Raw genomic sequence first — 21,052 nt, forward strand, 5'->3', positions numbered from 1 at the left:
CATTGTCTTTGGAACGTGATGCCATCTGTGTCAAAGCTTAAAAACGTTTCAACATTTTTAGCCAGGCGATGACCAGACGGAGGCAGCAACCAAGAGCTCCATTTCAGGCCCAATAATTCTGCCAAATACTTAAACTACTCACAACCGGTAATAGACACTGCGCATCATCGAAGGTGCTTGCAGACAGAGCCACAGAAGATTCTTGGTAGGACTACTGCAGCCCTGCACACCGGATTTTCACGCAAACTGCCAGACAATAATTGCAGTAGTAATTGGTCTCCAATGGCGTGATGGCTTTTTGCGTGCCGGGTGGCCATGCGGCTGCCTCTCCATCGAGCTACCTACACACTACCGTGCCTGCTTTTTAAATGTCTAATTGGGATTATCTCTCAACACTTCACAGCATGCTCTCTGCTTGCACCACCAATGCCCCTTATTGTAAACAGAACTTTCCATGATGGCCTTTCCCAACTTCACCAGGACTACTCGGAGAGAGTCTTGTAGCAGACCCCTGGCTAATTCGAACCTTGGACTTCGTGGCGGCCCCATTGCCATCAGACTGCAAATCCCCAGCACAGCCCTACACAACAGCATCCCTCCAGCAGCCCATTTGAGCTTCCAGCTGTATTCAGTGGGGTACTTGAGATTCACCTGTTCTAGGCTTCAGAGGTCGCCGGTATCTAGATCACACTATTTGCGCTCGCCACTAGCCTTTGGTGAATAATGACAACCTTCAGATCGGTAGGAGAAGTGGTACTGTGTGAAGAACGGGCAGGGGGGCGAGTGACTAATGGCTGCTAGTAGCCTGCAACCTGTCATTTTTCACCCTGATAGCGTTTGGATAAATTAGTGTTTCTCCAGCATCAATTTCTTTTGTGGTTTTCATGTTCTTGACGGTGTCCAGTCATAGTTTCGAAAAAAAAGGGTCGAATGCCCTTTTTTTCGAAACCAAAAGGACCGAAAAAAAAAAAATTTAATGCTTTTTTATTTATTTATTTGTATATTGTTTCGTTCAGTATGCATAAAAACGTTTTTTTTTTTCTTTAAAAGAAAACGGGGGGTTGGGGTGGAACCCCCCCTCCCCCATAAAAAAAAAGAAAAAAGCATTCAAACTTTTTTTTTCCGGCACTTTTGTTGTCGAAAAAAAGGCATTCGATCCTTTGTATTTCGAACAAGTCACCTACAACCGTTCTTGACCTGCCACTGCCACCAGATTGCAAGTCTTCAGTACAGCGGTAAACCACAGTCTCACTCCAACAGGGTTCGAAATTGATGGCCGCTGGCAGCTATTTAGCTATTGCATTTAGTCTAGAGGAGCCGGTTAGCTGGACACCAACAGCTACCAGGAGCTACTTTTGACTCCCCAGACCTACCATTTGCTCCCGAACAAACATGGCTACTTGACAATAACTTTGTGCAGTTGAGGAAATCTATAAATTAGCATTAGGACATATTTATATGGGATTTTTTAGGGCTCTTGGTGGTCCGACAAGTACGTTGTCAGTTTGGTCGCTATTTAGGCATTAGCTGCCATCCAAGCCTGTATTGTGGAGTAGATGTTGAGGGTTTTGGAGTCATCTGCATAATTACCGGTTAGTGGGATCAGGATTTGGTTGTCATCGACATAGTTAGTGTAGGCTATGCCGAGTGAATCCAGGATATTGAAGAGGGGCCTGGTGAAGATGGTGTATAGAGTCGGGGAAATACACAACCCTTGCGGTACCCTACATGGGATAGGAGACGGTGAGGCATTGGTGTTCTCAGAGAATACCCTCATGACCCTTCCAGGCAGGATGCAATCTAGGCAGTGGCCGATGAGGAGAAGTTGACAGAAGTAGTGGCAAAAGATTTGGTGGTCGAGCAGGTCAAATGCGGCAGATAGATCTAGAAGTTGGAGAAGTGCAGACTTTCCCTCGTCCCTTATCTCGTCTAGCTGATGTTTTAGGGCAAGCAGGGCCGATTCGTGCCGTGCCCGGGGCGGAAGCCAGGTTGCTGCATCCCTAGGACTTGCTTTGCCTCAAGGAACTGCTGAACTTGCAGGTAGGCTGCCCGATCAAGGATTTTTAGTAAGAAGGGGACGGTTTGCGATTGACCTGTAGTTAGAGGGAATAGCAGGGTCTAACAATGTTTTTTTTGTTTTGTTTTAGGAGTGGGAGGACCCAGGCTGCTTTAAAGCTGGCTGGTACTGTGCTTTTGGATAAGGAGGCGTTTATGAAGGCAGTGATGAATAGGGATAGTATATCTGCACAGTCTTTGTGAAGTATGCTGGGCATATGTCTCCTTTGCATTTCGAGGGTTTAAGACTGACTTTTAATTAATTTTAGGACTTCTGTTTCTGATAGGTCTCGGATGAGAAACTGGGGGGTGGAGGTGTTGGGGAGGTGGGGCACAGGGCTTTGGGGTCCTTGTGTATTTTGCTTGGTGACGGAGAATTTTCTTGTTCAGGGGGTCAATTTTATTTAGCAATACCATTTGGATGTTAGAGCACCAAGTTGTATCTTTGATGAGGGTAGAGGGGGTGAGGCTGGAGATTGCAGTTCCCTAAAGATAGTAAAAGATCTCTCTAGAGTCTGATTTGGCATTGCAGATTCTGGCATTGAAGGAGTTGGATTTTGCAGTAATTATGGCAGATTTATAAAGTTTGGAGAATTTGGTGAAGGCGTCTTTCAGGGTGTCAGTGGGATTATTTTGCCAGGTTAGTTGCGCTTGGCATTTCTTATTGCGTAGTTCTAGATGGTCGGGGGTGAACCATGAGTTGGAGTGTCTGGCGGCTTTGGCTTTACGAGGGGCAATGGTATTCACTGCTTTTGATAGGGTTGAGGTGTATATGTCCACTAATGACTTGGGGTCGGTCGTGAATGGAGGTTTAAGGCATATGGTGTCCAGCCAGGGCCTGATGTTTTTCTTTGCTGAGCTTCTGAGAACTGTGTGTGACTGCTGTTAGTAATGGAATGGGCACAGGTTTAGGTTTTTTGGGCTGTGGGATGGAGAAGTTGATAATGTGGTTGTCTAACATGGGGCAGGGGGTGTTGGCGCTGGTTGAGATGTCACTTCGCGTGAGTGGGTTTAGTGATACGTCAACTGAAGCCTAGGGTTTCAAGGGCGTTGGCCAGCGAAATGGCCTGAGGGTCGTTGGGGTCATGAAGGCCGAAATTCCGGTCTCCTATAAGAATCATTTTAGAGGAGGCTTTAATGTTATCCTGAAGGGTGTGGAGGAGTTTTTCCTCAAAGTTTTGTGAGGGGCCGGGTGGGTGGTATATGAAGTGGGTGGTGATGGTACACAGTGGTGGGGGTGAGAGCTTGACAGATAGTATGTCTATATTATCGTCGATGGAGCTGTTGATCTGTCTGAAATGGACGGGGTCTCTAGCTATCAGAGCGACGCTGCCTCCTCTGGATGTAGGCCTATCATTCCAGAAGATGGTGTAGCCGGTGGGGATTGCAAAGGATAATGCAGGGCCAGATGCCTTATGGAGCCAAGTTTCAGATATGATTAGGGTCGTCAAGGCTGTGGTTGGTGATGAGATTGTTTACATCCAGTGCATGTGCAGGTAGGGAGCGAGCATTGATGAGGGCGCATGCCATGAGGGCCCCAGTGGCTGTCGTCATAGTGGATAGCACTGTGGTTATGTATTCTTTTGGAGGAGGCTGGCATGTTGTGAGGGTGGGTAGCTGTTTTTTTTATTTGATGGGGGATTGAGATTTCTACCGTGTGGAGCAGCCTTTTGCTGTAGTGAGGATATGGGGAGCATACAGGTATGCGAGTTGTCGGAGGCATGAGAGTCGGTTGTGTTTATGCAAGCATAGTCTACATAGGCAGCATTATTAAGAGAAGTAGTACACGGCAACATACAGACAGAGTACATGGAATGCATTTGTTAGAATGTATGGTAATTGCAGGAAGAATAATGACTGGCGTAATAGCAACAGAAATGCAGTCCGATGTGTCTGTGAGATAACTAAAGTGGGGGGCTCCTAGTAGTGTGGTGATAGGATGGGTTGTTGTGTGTGTGGGCTTAGTGTTCCCCATATGCTCGGGGCTCGTTGTAAAGGTGTGGGGAGGAGTACCAGGGGTGGAGGCAGCCATGTGGCAGTGTGAAGGGCTACAGACAGGGCATATTAGAGCGGTAGTTGTTACATCACGGTACGAGGCACAGTTCATGCTGGAATAGGGCGGCATTGGTGCACTTCAATGGTTTCTATTGGTAGCTGCAGGTAAATGCAGTCTTACATGGAAGTTTGATTTGCAGAACACTATGTACTAGCTCCTCGGTCCCTAGTGTTAGCTCCTGGTCACTGGTTAATGGTGGATACCTGTGAGCTGCTTTTAGCTCACGCTTATCCAATCTTATTTTTGATCCCTGGTCCAGTAGCCAAAATGGCCCCATCCACTGCAGTATTCGAGCCACATGCATGTATGCATTTCTGCGCGACTACCCCATGCTCCAGTCTATACATGTATGTGCATCCGCTCGAGCCCTCTGCTCTTCTACCTCCAACCTTCTGCGAGTGAGCCGGTTCTCCAAGCAGAGATTTGGAGGGAGAGCCTCCCTGCCGCTCTCCGTCTTGAGCCTGATCTTCTTAAGTTCCAGAAACTCCTCAAGAACGTCCTCTTCTCCTCCTCCTTCTTCTCTCTCCCTCTGCCCTGCTAACCTAGCCCTCTGCTCTTCCCCACTCTTCCTCCTCTTCGCTACAGCTTTCTGACTGGATGCCCAGTGTACCTCAGAGTCTCACAGGTCCCGGGCACTCCCGCCAGTCCTCCCACACTTGCTCAGGGCCCTACACCTCACCCACCCTTACTGCACTTGGGAAATTACCCTAGAGAGTGGCGCTCTCTGCACTTACCCCAGTCTCCACTGACTAGGTGCGCTTGGACCTCCCCCTCCCTGTGACTATCTGTGGACTTGCACGATCCGAATGCACTGCGCCTGAAGATCGTCTGTCTTTACCCCCAGTCTTCACCCCTAAATGCACTTGGCAACAACTGCAGAATCGCTGTTCAGGCCTATTTGCTGTGTCTCAACTGTTAAATTTATTATATGCATTTACTCTGCCTGTGGAGAATATTATTGACTCAGAATGTCAAGGGCTCTGAGCGACCGTTGGTTCCCCCCTTCCTCCATGTTCTCACCCTCCTTCAGCACTTTGAAACACTTGTCTGTGTATAGGCGCTTTATAAATAAACATTACCAACATTTCCATGCTTGTGCAGCGCTCCATTGCTTCCTAGCTAGGTTCACGCACATCCTTCCGTGTGTGTGCCATTATGAACTGCTTCCGCAGGAGTGTCATTCTATAAACATGTACCATTCCATGCTCTTCCCCGTGTGCATTATTGTATGCTCCTCGCCTGCGCATGCCATTCCATTCTGTCACTGCTGGGCAAGATGTGCCAGATGGTGACATTTGCAGTAGTACTTGAAGTTACCTTCTTGTTGAAGTTGCTCCATTGGTCCAAACAATAGTCGTCAGTCTGCTGGTCTCTACTTTTCTGTATCTGTAGAAGAGAAGAGATTCCCATTAGATTGCCCAGTTGAAATATCCGATACATGCTCCAATCGGAGAGTTCTTGGGTTCATCTGTTACTACAATAAAGGGATATTCGAGAGCAGGGATGGGTGATTAAGGCAGTCTGAAACCTTCAGGGATCTGGTACCCGGGCTCTGGCCATTGAGGGTGCTATATAAAAGACGCTACGGTAATGAGTACACTTCTTACCTGTAACCCCAGTTCTCCACCATTGGTATCTTTCGTAGATTTACATGCTTTGAATATTCCCAATCGGCAGGCTGGAACGACTGGGAATATAAGATTCCAAAGGCACAGTTGGTATCTTTCGTAGATTCATATGCTTTGAATATTCTGCATCGTCAGACTGGAACGACTGGGAATATAAGATCCCAAAGGCACAGTTTGTATATTTCGTAGATTCACATGCTTTGAATATTCCCCGTCATCAGGCTGGAACGACTGGGAATATAAGATCCCAAAGGCACAGTTTGTATATTTCGTAGATTCACATGCTTTGAATATTCCCCGTCATCAGGCTGGAACGACTGGGGATATAAGATTCCAAAGGCACAGTTGGTATATTTCGTAGATTCACATGCTTTGAATATTCCCCGTCATCAGGCTGGAACGACTGGGGATATAAGATTCCAAAGGCACAGTTGGTATATTTCGTAGATTCACATGCTTTGAATATTCCCCGTCATCAGGCTGGAACGACTGGGGATATAAGATTCCAAAGGCACAGTTGGTATATTTCGTAGATTCACATGCTTCGAATATTCCCAGCCTGACGACGGGGAATCTTCAAAGCATGTGAAACTGAAAGATCCAATGGTGGAAATAAAATGCATAAAATGAGCCATTGTAATTCAAACACATTCGCAAAGGCTTTATGAAGCCAAACTAGCAGAGATGCTCATGCGATTGCACACGTCACTGGGATCTCCGACACCACCCGGTTGATGGCGCTAGTCAAAGTTTGGGGTTATCCTTAGCCCCTCCAATAGAACCCCCTCCTCCGCAGATAGTCACATAACCTAGTAACATTTATAGCTGGCACTAGGGCTGAACTGGCCTCTAGGGAACTCTGGAGATTTCCTGGTGGGCCTCTTTTATGTGGTAACCTGTTTTAGTTCCACATTTTCTCGTAGGAAAAGGGTTGAGTTTTCTCAAAACGTATAATATGGGGCCACTTTGAACATTATGTCCAGGGCCTCTTTTGGTTCCCAGTCCACCCCCGGCCGGCACATATATTTTAATATGTCCAGAAAGGGTGCCTTTTGCTCATTCTCTGAAAAGCTGAAGGCTGTAATTGAAAGTATTGGCATGGGTTTTATCTTGACCTTTGAACTGCCCATAGGATATTGGATTTAAACGGAAAACAATTCCGAAGACACTCTTCCGCTTCATTATGATGGTCAAGACAAATGATATCCTTAGAAAACACTGCTTACCACCTTTTCATCTACCTGATTGGGGATTCTTCGCGTTGACTCTTTGCGTCTGTTCATTAAAATCAATAGAGTCCAACCACCACCACTAGCGCATGTGGTCTCTTACCTCACAACCGGCATCGAGGAATTAGCACTCTGTTCCTTAACACCACCCAGGTAAACCACCACTCATCACGGCTACAGCCACCCACCTCGTCAGGAGGACAGTTACCAAGTTATGCCTCCACCAACCCTGGCACCACAACTGAATCTACCAACTCCACAGAAGCCACACCCACTTTCAGTCCATGGCATGTAAAATAAGAACAGAATATTAACCTCAGAAAGCTCTCCGGCGCACTCCGTCAACACCTTTACTGTCCGGGTGATAATGGGCTCGCCCCCCTTGTCCCCAGATGGATACTCTGTCACTTCCACAATCTCTGTAACAACGGTTTCCGTCACCTCAGTGACCTCCGTCACCTCCCTGGTGGCGTAGGGCTTCCAAGACCAACTGCTCCCAGAATGCCTTTGGAGGGACCCTCGTTGAGGAGTCAAGGCAGCGATTGCGGGGTCGAGTTTGACCTTCAGCGTACCGCAGTTGACAGTACCGTTCTGCAGCTCGAGTTCCGTGTTGTTCTGCTTGGGTAGAGGGCATGGCTGCTGACTCTTCACGGACCCTGGAGTCACGTTCCACCCATTTTCAATCACCACAGGGTTTGGTGACTTATCGGGTGGCGCATTCTTTGGTTCGGAATTGTTTTTTCCAATCTGGTTGCCAGAGTCAATAATCAAGTCCTTCTTGCGGTAGCAATCCTTCAAAAACTCCTCTGATTTTCGGCTCTTATCCCCCAGGCAGCTGGGCCTACTGATGGAGTTCCCCATTGTGAGGGGAAACAGACTGTGACTTGAGGGGAATAAGGTTGAAGTGGGGGTACTCTACAAAAGACAAAGGCAGGAGGAGGGGGGTAACGTCTCAAATCCACAACCTAAAATAAAATCAGGATTAATTTATGTTAACAGAGTGAGGAAAACCAAAACAAAATGCAAAGTGAAACATTCAATCTTGTAGGGTGATACTGTGGTCTCTCAAACTTATTTTTTCCAATGGCACATGACCCATACGTATCAAACTGCAGAGCACCAATCACCGAAACACAAATAAGGCAAGGGCCAAAGAAACAGAAGGACAGAAAGATGCAAGCAGAAGATTTAGAGAAGAAAGATTTCCATCAGTTTATACAAATCCACAATAGCAGTCATAGGCCACTTGGTGGGGGAGGGGACAGTGTTTTACATTGTAAGTGACAGACTGTAAAATTGCAGACGACCCGTAGATGGATAGTAGAGTCTAGGGGGGAAACCAGAAAATGTAGTCGACAGAAAGACACATGGAAGGACATTTGCTAACATAGGGGATGAGCCATGAAAGTGTGCGCGTGTCAGACCCAGAATCGGAAGGGATGAATAACCCGGAAGTACTAGGAGAGAGACTCCAATGCCCAAAGTTCAGTCCTAAAAAATGGGTGCCATGTTGAGATTTCTGAAAGAGAGCAGCACTCGCATTGCCACTTCAAACGGCCCACCGAACACAATACACGATAACACAAGCTGCAGCAAGAAAACAAATCAGATATATACAAAATCAGCCAGTCTGAAAATAGTGGCTTTCACTAGGCCAAACCCACGGTCATCATGAAGGCAGATGGGGGTGCTGCTGCGGTCTGACCTGTTTAGTCAAGCAACCCAATGCAGGGGGGCGGTTAACGCGCCGTGGATAGGCTCTTCGGTGGGTGTTAGAGTTAGGACAGACCATGTTAAATTAGTGTATGAATGCATGCGCTCTGCGGCACTACCCACTAATCAATTCAAAGGTTGCTTTAGTGCTTACAGAGGAAACTTATCAGTGGTTTTAACCTAACAGTAACCTTTACAAGAAGGAAGGCAATTTTGAGAGACAAAATGGTGTATATTCTCAACAAAAGATTTAAAAAAAAGAAATTGTGATAACATGTAAACCAGAGGCATTGCTAGGAGGTTCCTGGGGGGGCTATACCCCCAGGTCTTTTGGTTGTAGCCCTGTGAGAAGCTCAGGGGCTACAACCAAAAGGATAGCTAGCCCAGAGTCCCAACAGTCCCGACATTAGTGTAGCCCCAGATCTTTTCCAGACCTAGCAACACCCCAGATGTATACCGACTCAAGTTTTACAATATACATTTCTACTGATCGCTGGCAGCATACATTGTACTCAAACAAAGAAACTTACACTTGTTTTATTGACGGAAGCACATTAACAAAACCAAGAACAACCAAAAGGTTCTATTGTACTTTCTCGAAGAATAACCCTATGGGAAAGGGGAAGGCGTCAAATAGCACAAATGAGGGTCCTTTGCTGGATTGCATGAAATCAAACATCATTTTGGGAACATTAGCATAACCACGATCTTCATATTTGACAAATGGGTCTGTGATAAAGAGTTTTATGTTTGATTGACTCTTACACACAATGCACACTGGACTTGGTTCTGATTTTATTTTTCACAACACTCGCTGAACCGAACATTTAAGTGTTTGTAATCATTAACCATAAAATACTCATTCAGGCAGCCTCAAAATCTGGATGCGAGAAAAACTGAGCTTCAAGATCTGTGATATGGTCCATGCCAAAGGTAGCATGGTTCCTAGAGGTGCGGGAAGACGGATATCAAAGGCTAGGAGACTGGACTTTCTGGAGGTCAAGGATAGCATCGTGGTTATAACCGGGACTACCGTAAGAGTGTCATGATTAATGCAGTTTGGCAAATGGGCAAGGGCTCTTTAGGAATCATTTCAAGAGAAGCCTGGCATAAAATATATACATTAGAATCACTGTACGCATGGTTATAAAGGGGGTGAAGTGCAGAAAAAGCTGTGTGTCACTTGCAGACCCACTAGGAGGGGTCCATGACGTATGTGCAAAGTACCGAGGATCTCCAGGGATGAACGAGTGGGCAATGTCTAGGGTCACTGAAGCTCAATCTATTTATCTGATGGGTTGAGGATAAAAGCCGAATTGCCCCGCAGGCAGAAGTAGTGAGTCCAGCCCAGGTGTCTTCCAGCAGGGCTGGAACTCTTGCTCAAGCCCAGATTTCCCCCCGAGCTCACCCTTTACTGGAGTTCTGCTTCCACGCATGGGGATTCTCCCACCCACTGACTAGGCACTCACCACTGAGCTGCTTCTATTGCCTCACAGGACCGAGGAACATTGCTCTTTTGACTCTGCTGTCATTTGGTTACCTATAGTAACCCTAGATTAGCCCGATCTCTGGACCTATTGCGACGCCAGGAATTATCCGTTTTCCGTAGGCAGCTAAAAACGTGTTTGTTATGAGTCTTTTTTTTTACTCCTCCCTCTCTGGCGGTTCGCCACCAGAAGCGCCTTGATGCCTTCAGGCCTTTGGCACATTCTATAAATCATTATACATACACTATACATACGTAGTCCCATTTTAGCCACACTCTGCACTTAAACCTGTTTTTCTCAGGCAGCCATCCTCCCCTACACTTTTTCGCTCACAGACTTACACTCTCTTCCTTGGGCTGAACCCTTTTCTCATGGTCTTCACTAGCCCATTTCTTCTGCTGTTCAACATGCCTCTTGCCTTCGCTCAATTGCTCCTACTCATTCTTCTCCTTCCCATCTCCCGTAGCCTTCTGCCTCAACTTGTGCATCGCTCTCCGGCCGCCACATCTTTCTTCTTCCCCATGCACGGACACTCTCTGAAGTAAGAGACACCCTTGCTCCCAGGATCTGCAACCTCATCTGTCGCTCTCACCTACCATACACCGCCTGCTACTCTCCCTCACCTCCTATCGCTCTTTCACTCGGCCTCTGGAATGCACAATCCCTCTGCAACAAGTCTCCTTACATCACTGACCACTTTGACTAATCCGACCCTCATCGTTCACTTCTTGCCATCAAAGTAACCTGGATCTACCCTCTTAGCTCTGTTACATTGGCAGCTATCCACACTGACTCTTCTACTTCTCCCACTCTCCACAACCCGTTGGGCAGGGTGGCACTGTGGGGTTCCTCATCAATAAGGCCCTCAAATTACCTTTCTACCCCCGTCTGACATTGCCTCTTCCTCTCCTGGATTCCAATGGCACCCCTATCCTCTCTCATATCATTCCCGCCCGACCTTGTTCCCTCACACGAGGCTCACAATCGTGGGATCCTCTTTGACAGCAACCTACGAATGCAACAATGCATCAACACCACTGCCTCTCCTCTGTTGCTCATATTAACCTCAACATTTGGAAATAGTGTCCTTTTCTTACCAACGTCTCGACAAAAACTCTAATCGACACTCTCGTGTTTGGCCCATATTGACTATTGCTCAAGCCTTCACCTTGGCATTCCTATCTACGCCTTCCTCCCTCTAGACAAAGTACTCAAATTTGCTACCCGCACTCTCTACGACTTACCCAGGTGCTCCACCACTTCTACCTTGCGACGACATGCACAACCATTCGCTTTTCAAGCTCCTAATCTATAAAGCTATCAATGGTCTTGCTACTCCGTACTAGTCTGACTTTTTTCTCAGTTTACTCACCATCTCGTTCCCTCTGATCCACCATACCATACCCTGCCTGTGCCTCCTCTCGCTCTCAATCTTGCTTCCTACATGCCACACTCCAATGGCACTCACTACTATTAACTACCAAATCTAGCTCAAATGTGGATCGCCTCAAAGTTACACTTACTTGCTAAAGAGGCAGCTCCCCTGCCCTCTCCCCCATCTTCCTACCTGACCTCACCTCTGGCTCCACTGACACTTAAGAATGCAATTTTGTATATTTAATAGTACTGCGGTTTAGTTTGAGGTACTTGCCTCCTTAGCTTAACGCTACCTTTATATGTCACCAGTTTCGTATATATATTTTCTGCTATTTGGTTTGTCTCTGGTATATGTTCCATTTTCTTACACCCACGTAAACTGGCTCACCACTTGTTCTCATCGTTGTGCTATTGTCCAGGCACTCTTCATGGGAATAACTCCGCCATCTGTAAATATGCTATTGTAAGCCATTCAAAACGGACATCCCTGTTTTGCAAACAAATACAGTCACACGATCTATAGATTGTGGAAAAGGCAAGGAGGTTGGTCTAAGGCGTTCTTGGGCAAGTCACAAAATCTCCTGGTCATGTCAATAAATCAATATACGCATTGTTAAGTGCTCAAAGGATGGATCTCTGGTAAGAAAATTGGATGCGATTGAATTATGGATTTGATTTTTGATACGAAACTTAAAAACTACATCATGATCCTGCCGACTCCTGCAGTGCATGAAAAGCATGGATAAACAGGATTCTGAATGACACGCCCCTCTCCCCAGTTTTCCCACAATGCTTCAGTGATGAGTGCATTCTAGACTTCTTTGAAGAAAATCATTGGTTGTGGGATGAATGGAGAATTAAGCAGAAGAAAAGCTACGGCATCCCTTCCAATATAACTTAATACATGCGTGCACGCGCGCGCGCGCGTGTGTATCTTTAGTCTGCATGGTGGCCCTTCTACTTGAAGACCATGGTGTCTACTTGGACCCCACTTCTGTTTTTGCTGCTGTCGCAGGGCCACTTGATTTCTATGTCTTGTTTTGCTCCCACTGACCCGTATGCAACATCTCCCATATGGTTTCAATTCCATTTACAAGGAAACTTTCCGTATGCTCCTTCTGAAGTGCTTTGGACAAGTCTCTCTGCCCCTGCCCTTGCCTGAGACACTCACCGGAGGGGGTGCGGATAGTAACAGAGACGTCTGCTGTTGGCTATATGCCAAAAGCCTGCCTGGATGCCCTGGGGTCCTATGAAGGATTTCTCATCCAATGGTCCAAGCCTTTCCAGCACTTAGAACGTTGCCCCCAAGAGACGAGAACGGCCGCCGTGAATGATCCAGGACCATTCCCTCTGCGGAGGAGGCAGAAAGCAACTCAATGCCTTTTGGGCCTGCAAAAACATGATTGTCGTTAAAGCCCCTGAAAACTTCTCACTAAAGCCTAAAATGGAAGCAAGGTCCACCGACGTCATCCATGATCAAGAAGTCTGAAAACCTGACCCTAATCAGTCAATTTCCATGAAACACGCCAAACCCCAGCAGTAAATATTCCTCCATCTATTGTGACAAGAATCCCTCGGCGGAACTCGGGACACCCTACGAGAGGCCACTTGTGTACGCGCGCAATATAAATAAAATGTCATTTCATTTCATTTTTCTTAATGCCATTTTGCAACAACTGTTCATCTACCCCAAGGTTCAGTGCGCATCACCAACTATATAAAAAAGCAAACATCGAAGTAAAAGCGCTTAGTTATCCTGGGGTTCAGTGCGCTATATAAGCAAATAAACTAAACTAAAACCACCACCAGGGCTATAGAAGCCAAATCAAAAACTAAGCAACTTGCACGATTTCATGTCCAGAACCACAAGATGCTTAATGAATTTGCTTCCAATGAAAACTTGCATGGGGGGCGGGGCGGTTATGTTGGCTGAAGCAAACGGGCAATGTAGAGTTAATCCGAGTCCCTGCGCTGCACCAGCAAGTCGCAGAGGTTAATTGGGAGGTCTGAAAAAGTATGGGGGGGGGGATTTTCCACTCCAGTGCCACCCGGAGCTGGTGCCATTGTTCCGTGCATCTGCTCACACTTTGGCAGGAGGAGCCTTTGGAAGTGATGCAGTTGGGTACTGGCAGCCGTGGGCACAAGTCCAGTCGCTGATAAGTGGCAGTTCATCACGCAGTGTGTCAGGGTGCCAGTGTTCTGTGCCCAAGCTAAAGGCTGGATTCCCCCATAGATCCGCACTGGCGATAGTCCCGCCATCATCGCGATCTCTCAGTTTGCTAAATGGCGTGCCTTCACTGTACCTGGAGGCAACGATCACGGTCATCCAGCCACATGGTAACCTGGCTGTTCTAACTTATTCCACGCTCACTCTCACACTCACAATTGTGGCCGGGAAGACAAGCTGTACTCTTAGAATTGTAAAGGGGAGGTACCGTACACACACACACGGTCCACAGACCAGAATACTGAAAATATACACTTTTCAGAAAGTTGTGCAATTACAGATTTTACAGATAAAGTACCTTTAAAATTAGGGTGATTACTAAATACTGTCAAGTGTATAAAAAATAAGCTTTTCTGAGCTCTAAGTCACTAAGCTCATTAACACCAGTAAACCTTTCCTGTCCGCTAAGAATCGGCTTGAAGTAGCCCGTGCCCTCATCAGGTCCAAACTTGATTATTTTAACTCACTACTATGTGGTACGTCCGAAAAGAAATTAATAAGTTACGAATAATACAAAACAATGCGCTCCAGGCACAAGCACATCCCGGAAGCCTGGAGGTCTGCCCACTGGCTTCCCGTTAAGGACAGAATCAGGTTCAAGATCCTTTCCAGCGCCCACCATTGCCTGTCCAACAACGCCCCCCCCCCATTCCTTTGGCAATGGTGCAACTAAATACAAAGTAAGCAGCTGCCACGAAACTAACCCCGACACCTTTTCTGGGTCAGGGCACTCACCCAGGGTACAGCAGTTTGGGAATAACGCTGCTATGGTAACCTTGGGGATACAAGCAGCACATTCAGAAGATACCTGGGTCCAGTCCAGTTTTTCACTCTGTATTATGGAGCTAGCAGTTCTGGAGCTCCATACTATGCATACAGGACTACAATTCCCAGAATGCAAAGGGAAACTCGCGAGTGGACCAGAACTCCAGAATGAAATGGACGATATCCACATGTATGTATAGAGAGAGAGAGTGAGTTTCTGTTTTTTTGGGGGGCGGAGTGTGTGGAAAAAGGCTTCATGTTGATGAAATAAGGCAAACATCCACAGAAAAGGTAAAGGCGAATCAATGACCCAACGCTGCCACCAGCGTAGGTCGTGGGTCCATGAATGAGGCCCGACTGTTGCCAGAGCATTAAGATGTGGATGTGTTTCCGCTGGGCCTGGCTTCTTGTTACCACCCCCTGTGGCAGACACAAAGAAGTGCCGCGTTCTCACGCTGCCCCCTGACGTCCAGAGGCGGCCTTCACGTGGCGCAGGCTCTATAGAAGGGCCGGCCTAGGCCGCAGCGCGCTGGGCGGGGTCCTGCCCTGGTGATGATGTGAAGCGGGAGCTTCTAGCACTGGGGGCCGGTGGGGGGCTCCTTCTGTGTATGTTTTCCTCCCGCGTGTGGGGGCCTGCTCATTCTGCCATGGCACCACGCCAACCCCTGGGCCTGGTGGGCACCGGAGGGCTCGGATGCATCAAGTGGAAAGGGCAACACACACTCAAGCACGTGCGCCCCAGAAACTCCCATCACTCACTCAGGCCTGGCCAACACCCAGTCGCCAGCGCGCCATTATTCAAAGCGACGGGCCTTCAGTTAATGGCCCCTCTGTATGCGGATGGGGGTGCCAGGTGTCTTCCATTTCTAGCTTCACCCAATATTCGAACATTTATTTTTACTGTGACACTTTAGTTCTATACAACGTCAGCGTTACCTCCGAATCAGTCCCTTTTAATAGTCTCTTTGTTATTGGGTATGTATAATTGTGTATGTAGGTTATTTGGTAAAGGTTTGCAGGCAGGGGTGCAACTAGACTAACATTTCGGAGGTGAGAGGGTGACCCTTCAAATGTTGGGAGAGGCACTCAATTCAGACACGGGGGAAGGGGCAAACCTATGCGAGGGCATCTAACTTCTTTACACGTTCTAATGAGACTATTCGAGTGCAGGTTCAATGTTACAAGCAGTTAACTCTCCCCATGTCTGAAACCACACACTTAAGGACTGCTGCTGTGAGAATGAACCCCGACCACCCCTGACATGCATGTACGAAACCCCCATCACGATTTAATTTAACTAAAAAAGTATGCATACAAATGCGGGTGCAAATAGTGGCATTCTTTATATTGGCCCTGCCTGCCAGCGCTCGGAAGTTCAGCCAGGTCAAGTCAACATAACCCACACATTCGTGTGTGTGCCAAGAACAATCTGCCCAATGGTCGGGGCGCCACTGGTCACAGGAGATTGTTTACGTCTTATATTTTATAAAACTAGATGCTTTTCATTTCAGGACATGATATAGTGCGAGTTCCGGTTCCAATAAAAAAAAGGACTGGTGTACTTTGCAGAGGCAGGCGAGAGGCACAAAAAGCTTTCCAACTGTGAGCCGTTTCAGTTTAAAAAAAAAAAAAAAGTTTCATAAGATTGGGAAAAAATAAATAAATCAACAACCTGCGTGTTATTTCTTTTTCTGCTCGCTCTCGAACCTCCCCCCACCCCCTTTAACTGCTGTTTTCTAGTAAATAAGCAAAATACTTATTAGAGTTGGGCTGCTAGTAAAGGCCATATTTTACCAGTGATGGGCAGGCTGGTGCAGCAGAAGCCCCACCCAGTATTTTCCCCAACATGACGGAATGGCTGGAGATAACCCGACCATCCCTCGCAGCTACAACTGTCCTAGATTACTTCCGGTAATCCCCATTACCTAGGGCTCCATCCTTCATCACAATACTCGGCATGGAGGCGCTAGGCACTGCAGAAGCTTAAACCAACTACTTTTTCTCATACCAGGGTCACCTCCGCCCACTCCCGGGCCTCTTCCATCCTGAAAGGACCGCTATTCCACACCAGTGAAATTATTCTCTTTACTTATATCTCTCCGAATCCCTGCGGACAACACTCCGCCGGCTCTCCCACAACAAACCTTTTCCAACCGTCACTCACCGGATCCACCTTCGTTCTTGATCCCCCACTGAATTTTAACCTCAATATTCAATACATACACCACACAGATTTAGATTAGGCATTTTTCTCACCCATTCATACATTTTGATAAACACCCTTTCACTGTGATCACTTGTGTCCGTCTTTACTTTTGCCACTGTGAGTTCCTTACATAGTGCAGCAATAGCATCCCTTTCTTCACTGGTGTCAAATATTTGTTTTCAGTTGTGGGGTAAAAAGACAGCCCCAGAGTGACAGAGAGGGAGAGGCCATGCTAGGCCCCATTGTCAAAGTGAATCTGGCAAAATGTGGAGTTCCATTGAAGTATAAAAGCCAGTACAAAACAGCGATTTCAACGTGAGGCCTAGTGAATGAGCGAGAATGGGCCTCCCTCCATTTCTTTAGAATGTACAGGCACGGAGCTGAAAAAAAGTGTGACTCAGAGCTGTACTATTACTAACATTGTCCAATAGATTCCAAAAAGACATGTGGCATTGCAGATGCCGACTTTGTGTAAATGCCCACTTTGACAGATTCAAAACTGCAACAGTGCACATGGAAAGAAAACATACATTTTAAACACGGGGTATTTGGAAGCTAAAAAAGAGGAATGATGCCTTACATTTAGGAAATAAAGTCGAATGATAAAATGCATTCATCAGGAATAAAGAGACAATTTCAGCACATAAAATGACAACATTTATAGAGAAAGGCCTATTTCGTCGTTTCGTTTTTGCATAAATGAACACTGTTTTCTTATGTAACTATGGCCTATTTATGTGAAGAATACCAAGAGTGAACCTATTTCTGTTTATACAGTATATAAAGAAAGATTATATTGTGAACAACAGGCCCTTGAGCAGTATTGAAAATTACATGCACACGGTGGGGAAATGTAATATGCTGGCCTTTCAGAATTGTGAACTATAACTTGTTTTTCTCTCTGTGCTGAAACTTCGACCCCAAGACCTTTGGGGTTGGGGTTATCAAGGAAACCGGCTTGGAGCTTCAGTTAAAAATATAAGAAATGTTGCAAGAGAGATTGGAACTATGATGATACAGATAACATGACCAAAAGATATTACCCGGCTGCTCATAGATCTGCAATTCCGCCTCTAAGGAAATGCACGAGAGAGTCAACAAGGACCCAGTCATGCATCGGTCATCTGCATACACCTATTCCATGTAGGCACACAAGAAGGACCACTTTCTGCACATTTCAAAGTACATCCCATTTCTGGATTCGGGATGTGATTTGAAATGCGCAGCAACGCCCCCACGTTTGCACAAATGAGGAAATGGGATGAACAAAAGCATCTGAATATGCACATCACCGATGAGCACATTTAGATGGCCTTTGAGAATAGGGTGCACATTTTTTGGCACAAACGATGAGATGCGCAAACCCGCCTAAATCACTTCCGCCAAGACTTTTTTGGAGAATCAGCCCCAATGAGAGTTTCTGGCTGCTTTGCATAAAAGCAAATAACATTTTAAATCTAAGAGGGACTACAGATTTTTTGATATTTTACACATATGTCCAATAGCCATTTAAGCACATGCTGCACACTGCGCTCTCTGTGTTTGTCACAACACTTACTCCGACACTAAAATGCCTGCAAACCACGAGTCATATATACTCATTTGGTTCTCCTTCGTGCTTAGTTGTGATCGCTTGTCACTAACCTAAACGATATCCTTTCTGGGCGTGCAAAGTCATCATACACAGGAGAAATCACCTGGAACCAGGTCTGGGGGCCCCTGGTTCGCAAGTGGATCAGTGCCAAAGAGAGGGAGGCTGCCTTCTAAAGGGTCAGGCAATCAGCTCAGACCAGAACAAAATCCTGGTACAACGTTCCTTCAAAGGCAGATTTCATTTGCAGATATTTTTGCTGCTAGTTTTTTGCTGGAAAAACTCAAAAAAATACAGGGGGTGCGGGGAGTGGGTAAAGGGATACAAGGGGTAGGGGTAGAAAGCATTTAGATTCGTTTTTTCTGCCAAAAATCAGCGACAGAAACCCTGGCGATGGAATGACACAGAACCGAAATCCCTGCAATGGCAAATTGAGTACCCAATAGCGAACGGCAGCACCACCCACAAGAAAAGAATAAAACCGACCCCCTGTGGAATAGGCCACCACATGATGGAAAAATCCCCAATATATGTTGTAGAAGAAGATGGAGAACACGAAGACTGGGGGAAAGATCCCGAACTCGGCATGGAAAGCCAATCCTTTGTCTAGTTATCTATATGTGCCCGCAGTATTAAGCGCCTATGTAGACAACCAAACTGAAATGAAGCCGTACAGACTTTCCCAGGGAGACCCCGAGATGCCCAGCTCTTCTACATGAATGCCAACCCGCACCATGGCAGACTGCTCAATGACAGCAGCAGAGTCTAGTAGGAGAATGCCAAGCCACGCCATGGCAGACTGCTCAATGACAGCCGCAGGGTCTAGTAGGCGAATGCCAAGCCACGCCATGGCAGACTGGTCAATGACAGCCGCAGGGTCTAGTAGGCGAATGCCAAGCCACGCCATGGCAGACTGCTCAATGACAGCCGCAGGGTCTAGTAGGAGAATGCCAAGCCACGCCATGGCAGACTGCTCAATGACAGCCGCAGGGTCTAGTAGGCGAATGCCAAGCCACGCCATGGCAGACTGGTCAATGACAGCCGCAGGGTCTAGTAGGCGAATGCCAAGCCACGCCATGGCAGACTGCTCAATGACAGCCGCAGGGTCTAGTAGGCGAATGCCAAGCCACGCCATGGCAGACTGCTCAATGACAGCCGCAGGGTCTAGTAGGAGAATGCCAAGCCACGCCATGGCAGACTGCTCAATGACAGCCGCAGGGTCTAGTAGGAGAATGCCAAGCCACGCCATGGCAGACTGCTCAATGACAGCCGCAGGGTCTAGTAGGTGAATGCCAAGCCACGCCATGGCAGACTGCTCAATGACAGCAGCAGAGTCTAGTAGGAGAATGCCAAGCCACGCCATGGCAGACTGCTCAATGACAGCCGCAGGGTCTTGTAGGCGAATGCCAAGCCACGCCATGGCAGACTGCTCAATGACAGCAGCAGAGTCTAGTAGGAGAATGCCAAGCCACGCCATGGCAGACTGCTCAATGACAGCCGCAGGGTCTAATAGGGGAATATCGAGCCATGCCATGGCAGACTGATGAATGATATGATTTTATTTATATCGCACTCATACACAGGTGTTTCAGAGCATGACAAGGCAAGGGAGGGGAACAAGGGAGAACAAAACTACGATCTTACTAGGCCCAGTGAAATTAAGAACTTGCAAGTGCATGGGAGAGGGAGAGGGGGAGGGGAAAAGTGCATGGAAGGGAGGGAGAAAGTGGAAAGTGCAGAATAATAAAATTAGCACAAAGTGGTAGTGCAGCCAAGTGGCAAGTGCTAGGTTTATGGCAGCAGATAAGGTGGGTCTGGTAAGTGCAGGAGGGGAAAAAGGGGGGGGGGGCTGTATAGGTACAGATACAGACCCCAGTGCAGGGGTGGCCCGGAGGCAGTGCAGGAGGGTGGCAGGGTGAGCAGGAACCTGGGACCAGAGGACAGAGGTTGGCCAGGTGCACAGTGCTAAGAGAGAACAGATCAGCAGGGGAGTGGGGGGTAGGGGGAAGCGAAGGCAGATGCATAGAGGAAGGTCTTGAGGTGCTTCCCGAACCTGAGATGGTTTTCCTCAAGTTTTAGAGTGGCAGGGAGGCTGTTCCAGAGGGAGGCCCCAGCCGAAGACAGATCTACCCACAGCTCGTTTCTTAGAAAAACGACTGACTCTGAGGGAGTTAGAGGTAGAGGAGTGAATAGCTTGAGAGGGGAGGTATTTACAGAGGGACAGCAGCGGGGTCTAGTAGGAGAATGCCAAGCCGCATCATGGCAGACTGCTCAATGACAGCAGCATGGTCTAGTGGGGGAATGCCAAGACACGGCATGGCAGACTGCTCAATGACAGCAGCAGAGTCTAGTAGGGGAATGCCAAGCCGCGCCATGGCAGACCGCTCAATGACAGCAACAGGGTCTGGTAGGGGAATGCCAAGCCGCACCATGGCAGACTGCTCAATGACAGCAGCAGGGTCTGGTAGGGGAATGCCAAGCAACGCGATGGCAGACTGCTCAATGACAGCAGCAGGGTCTAGTGGGGGAATGCTAAGCAGCACCATGTCAGACTGCTCAATGACAGCAGCAGGGTCTAGTAGGGGAATGCCAAGCCACGGCAGACTGCTCAATGACAGCAGCAGCGTCTAGTAGGGGAATGCCAAGCCACGGCAGACTGCTAAATGACAGCAGCAGCGTCTAGTAGGGGAATGCCAAGCCACACCATGGCAGACTGCT

The 21,052-nt window shown here is 47.4% G+C and overlaps 1 protein-coding gene across 2 annotated transcripts in view; it reads right to left on the reverse strand.

Annotated features, from left to right (window-relative positions):
- The window catches only part of LOC138498038 (microtubule-actin cross-linking factor 1, isoforms 6/7-like), a 530,795-nt gene that overhangs the window by 457,165 nt on the left and 52,578 nt on the right, over positions 1–21,052 (reverse strand). For both annotated transcript variants that reach the window (XM_069621876.1, XM_069621877.1), the window contains exons 2-3: positions 7,284–7,933; positions 5,429–5,497 (exon numbers count right to left, since the gene is read on the reverse strand). In XM_069621876.1, coding sequence (XP_069477977.1) covers positions 5,429–5,497; positions 7,284–7,829 — 615 coding nt within the window. In that variant the 5' untranslated portion in view covers positions 7,830–7,933. The remainder of the gene's footprint in view (positions 1–5,428; positions 5,498–7,283; positions 7,934–21,052) is intronic.

This window comes from Ambystoma mexicanum, chromosome 5q (genome assembly GCF_040938575.1).
Source record: "Ambystoma mexicanum isolate Mex_15411 chromosome 5q, UKY_AmexF1_1, whole genome shotgun sequence".
Taxonomy (NCBI): Eukaryota; Metazoa; Chordata; class Amphibia; order Caudata; family Ambystomatidae; genus Ambystoma; species Ambystoma mexicanum.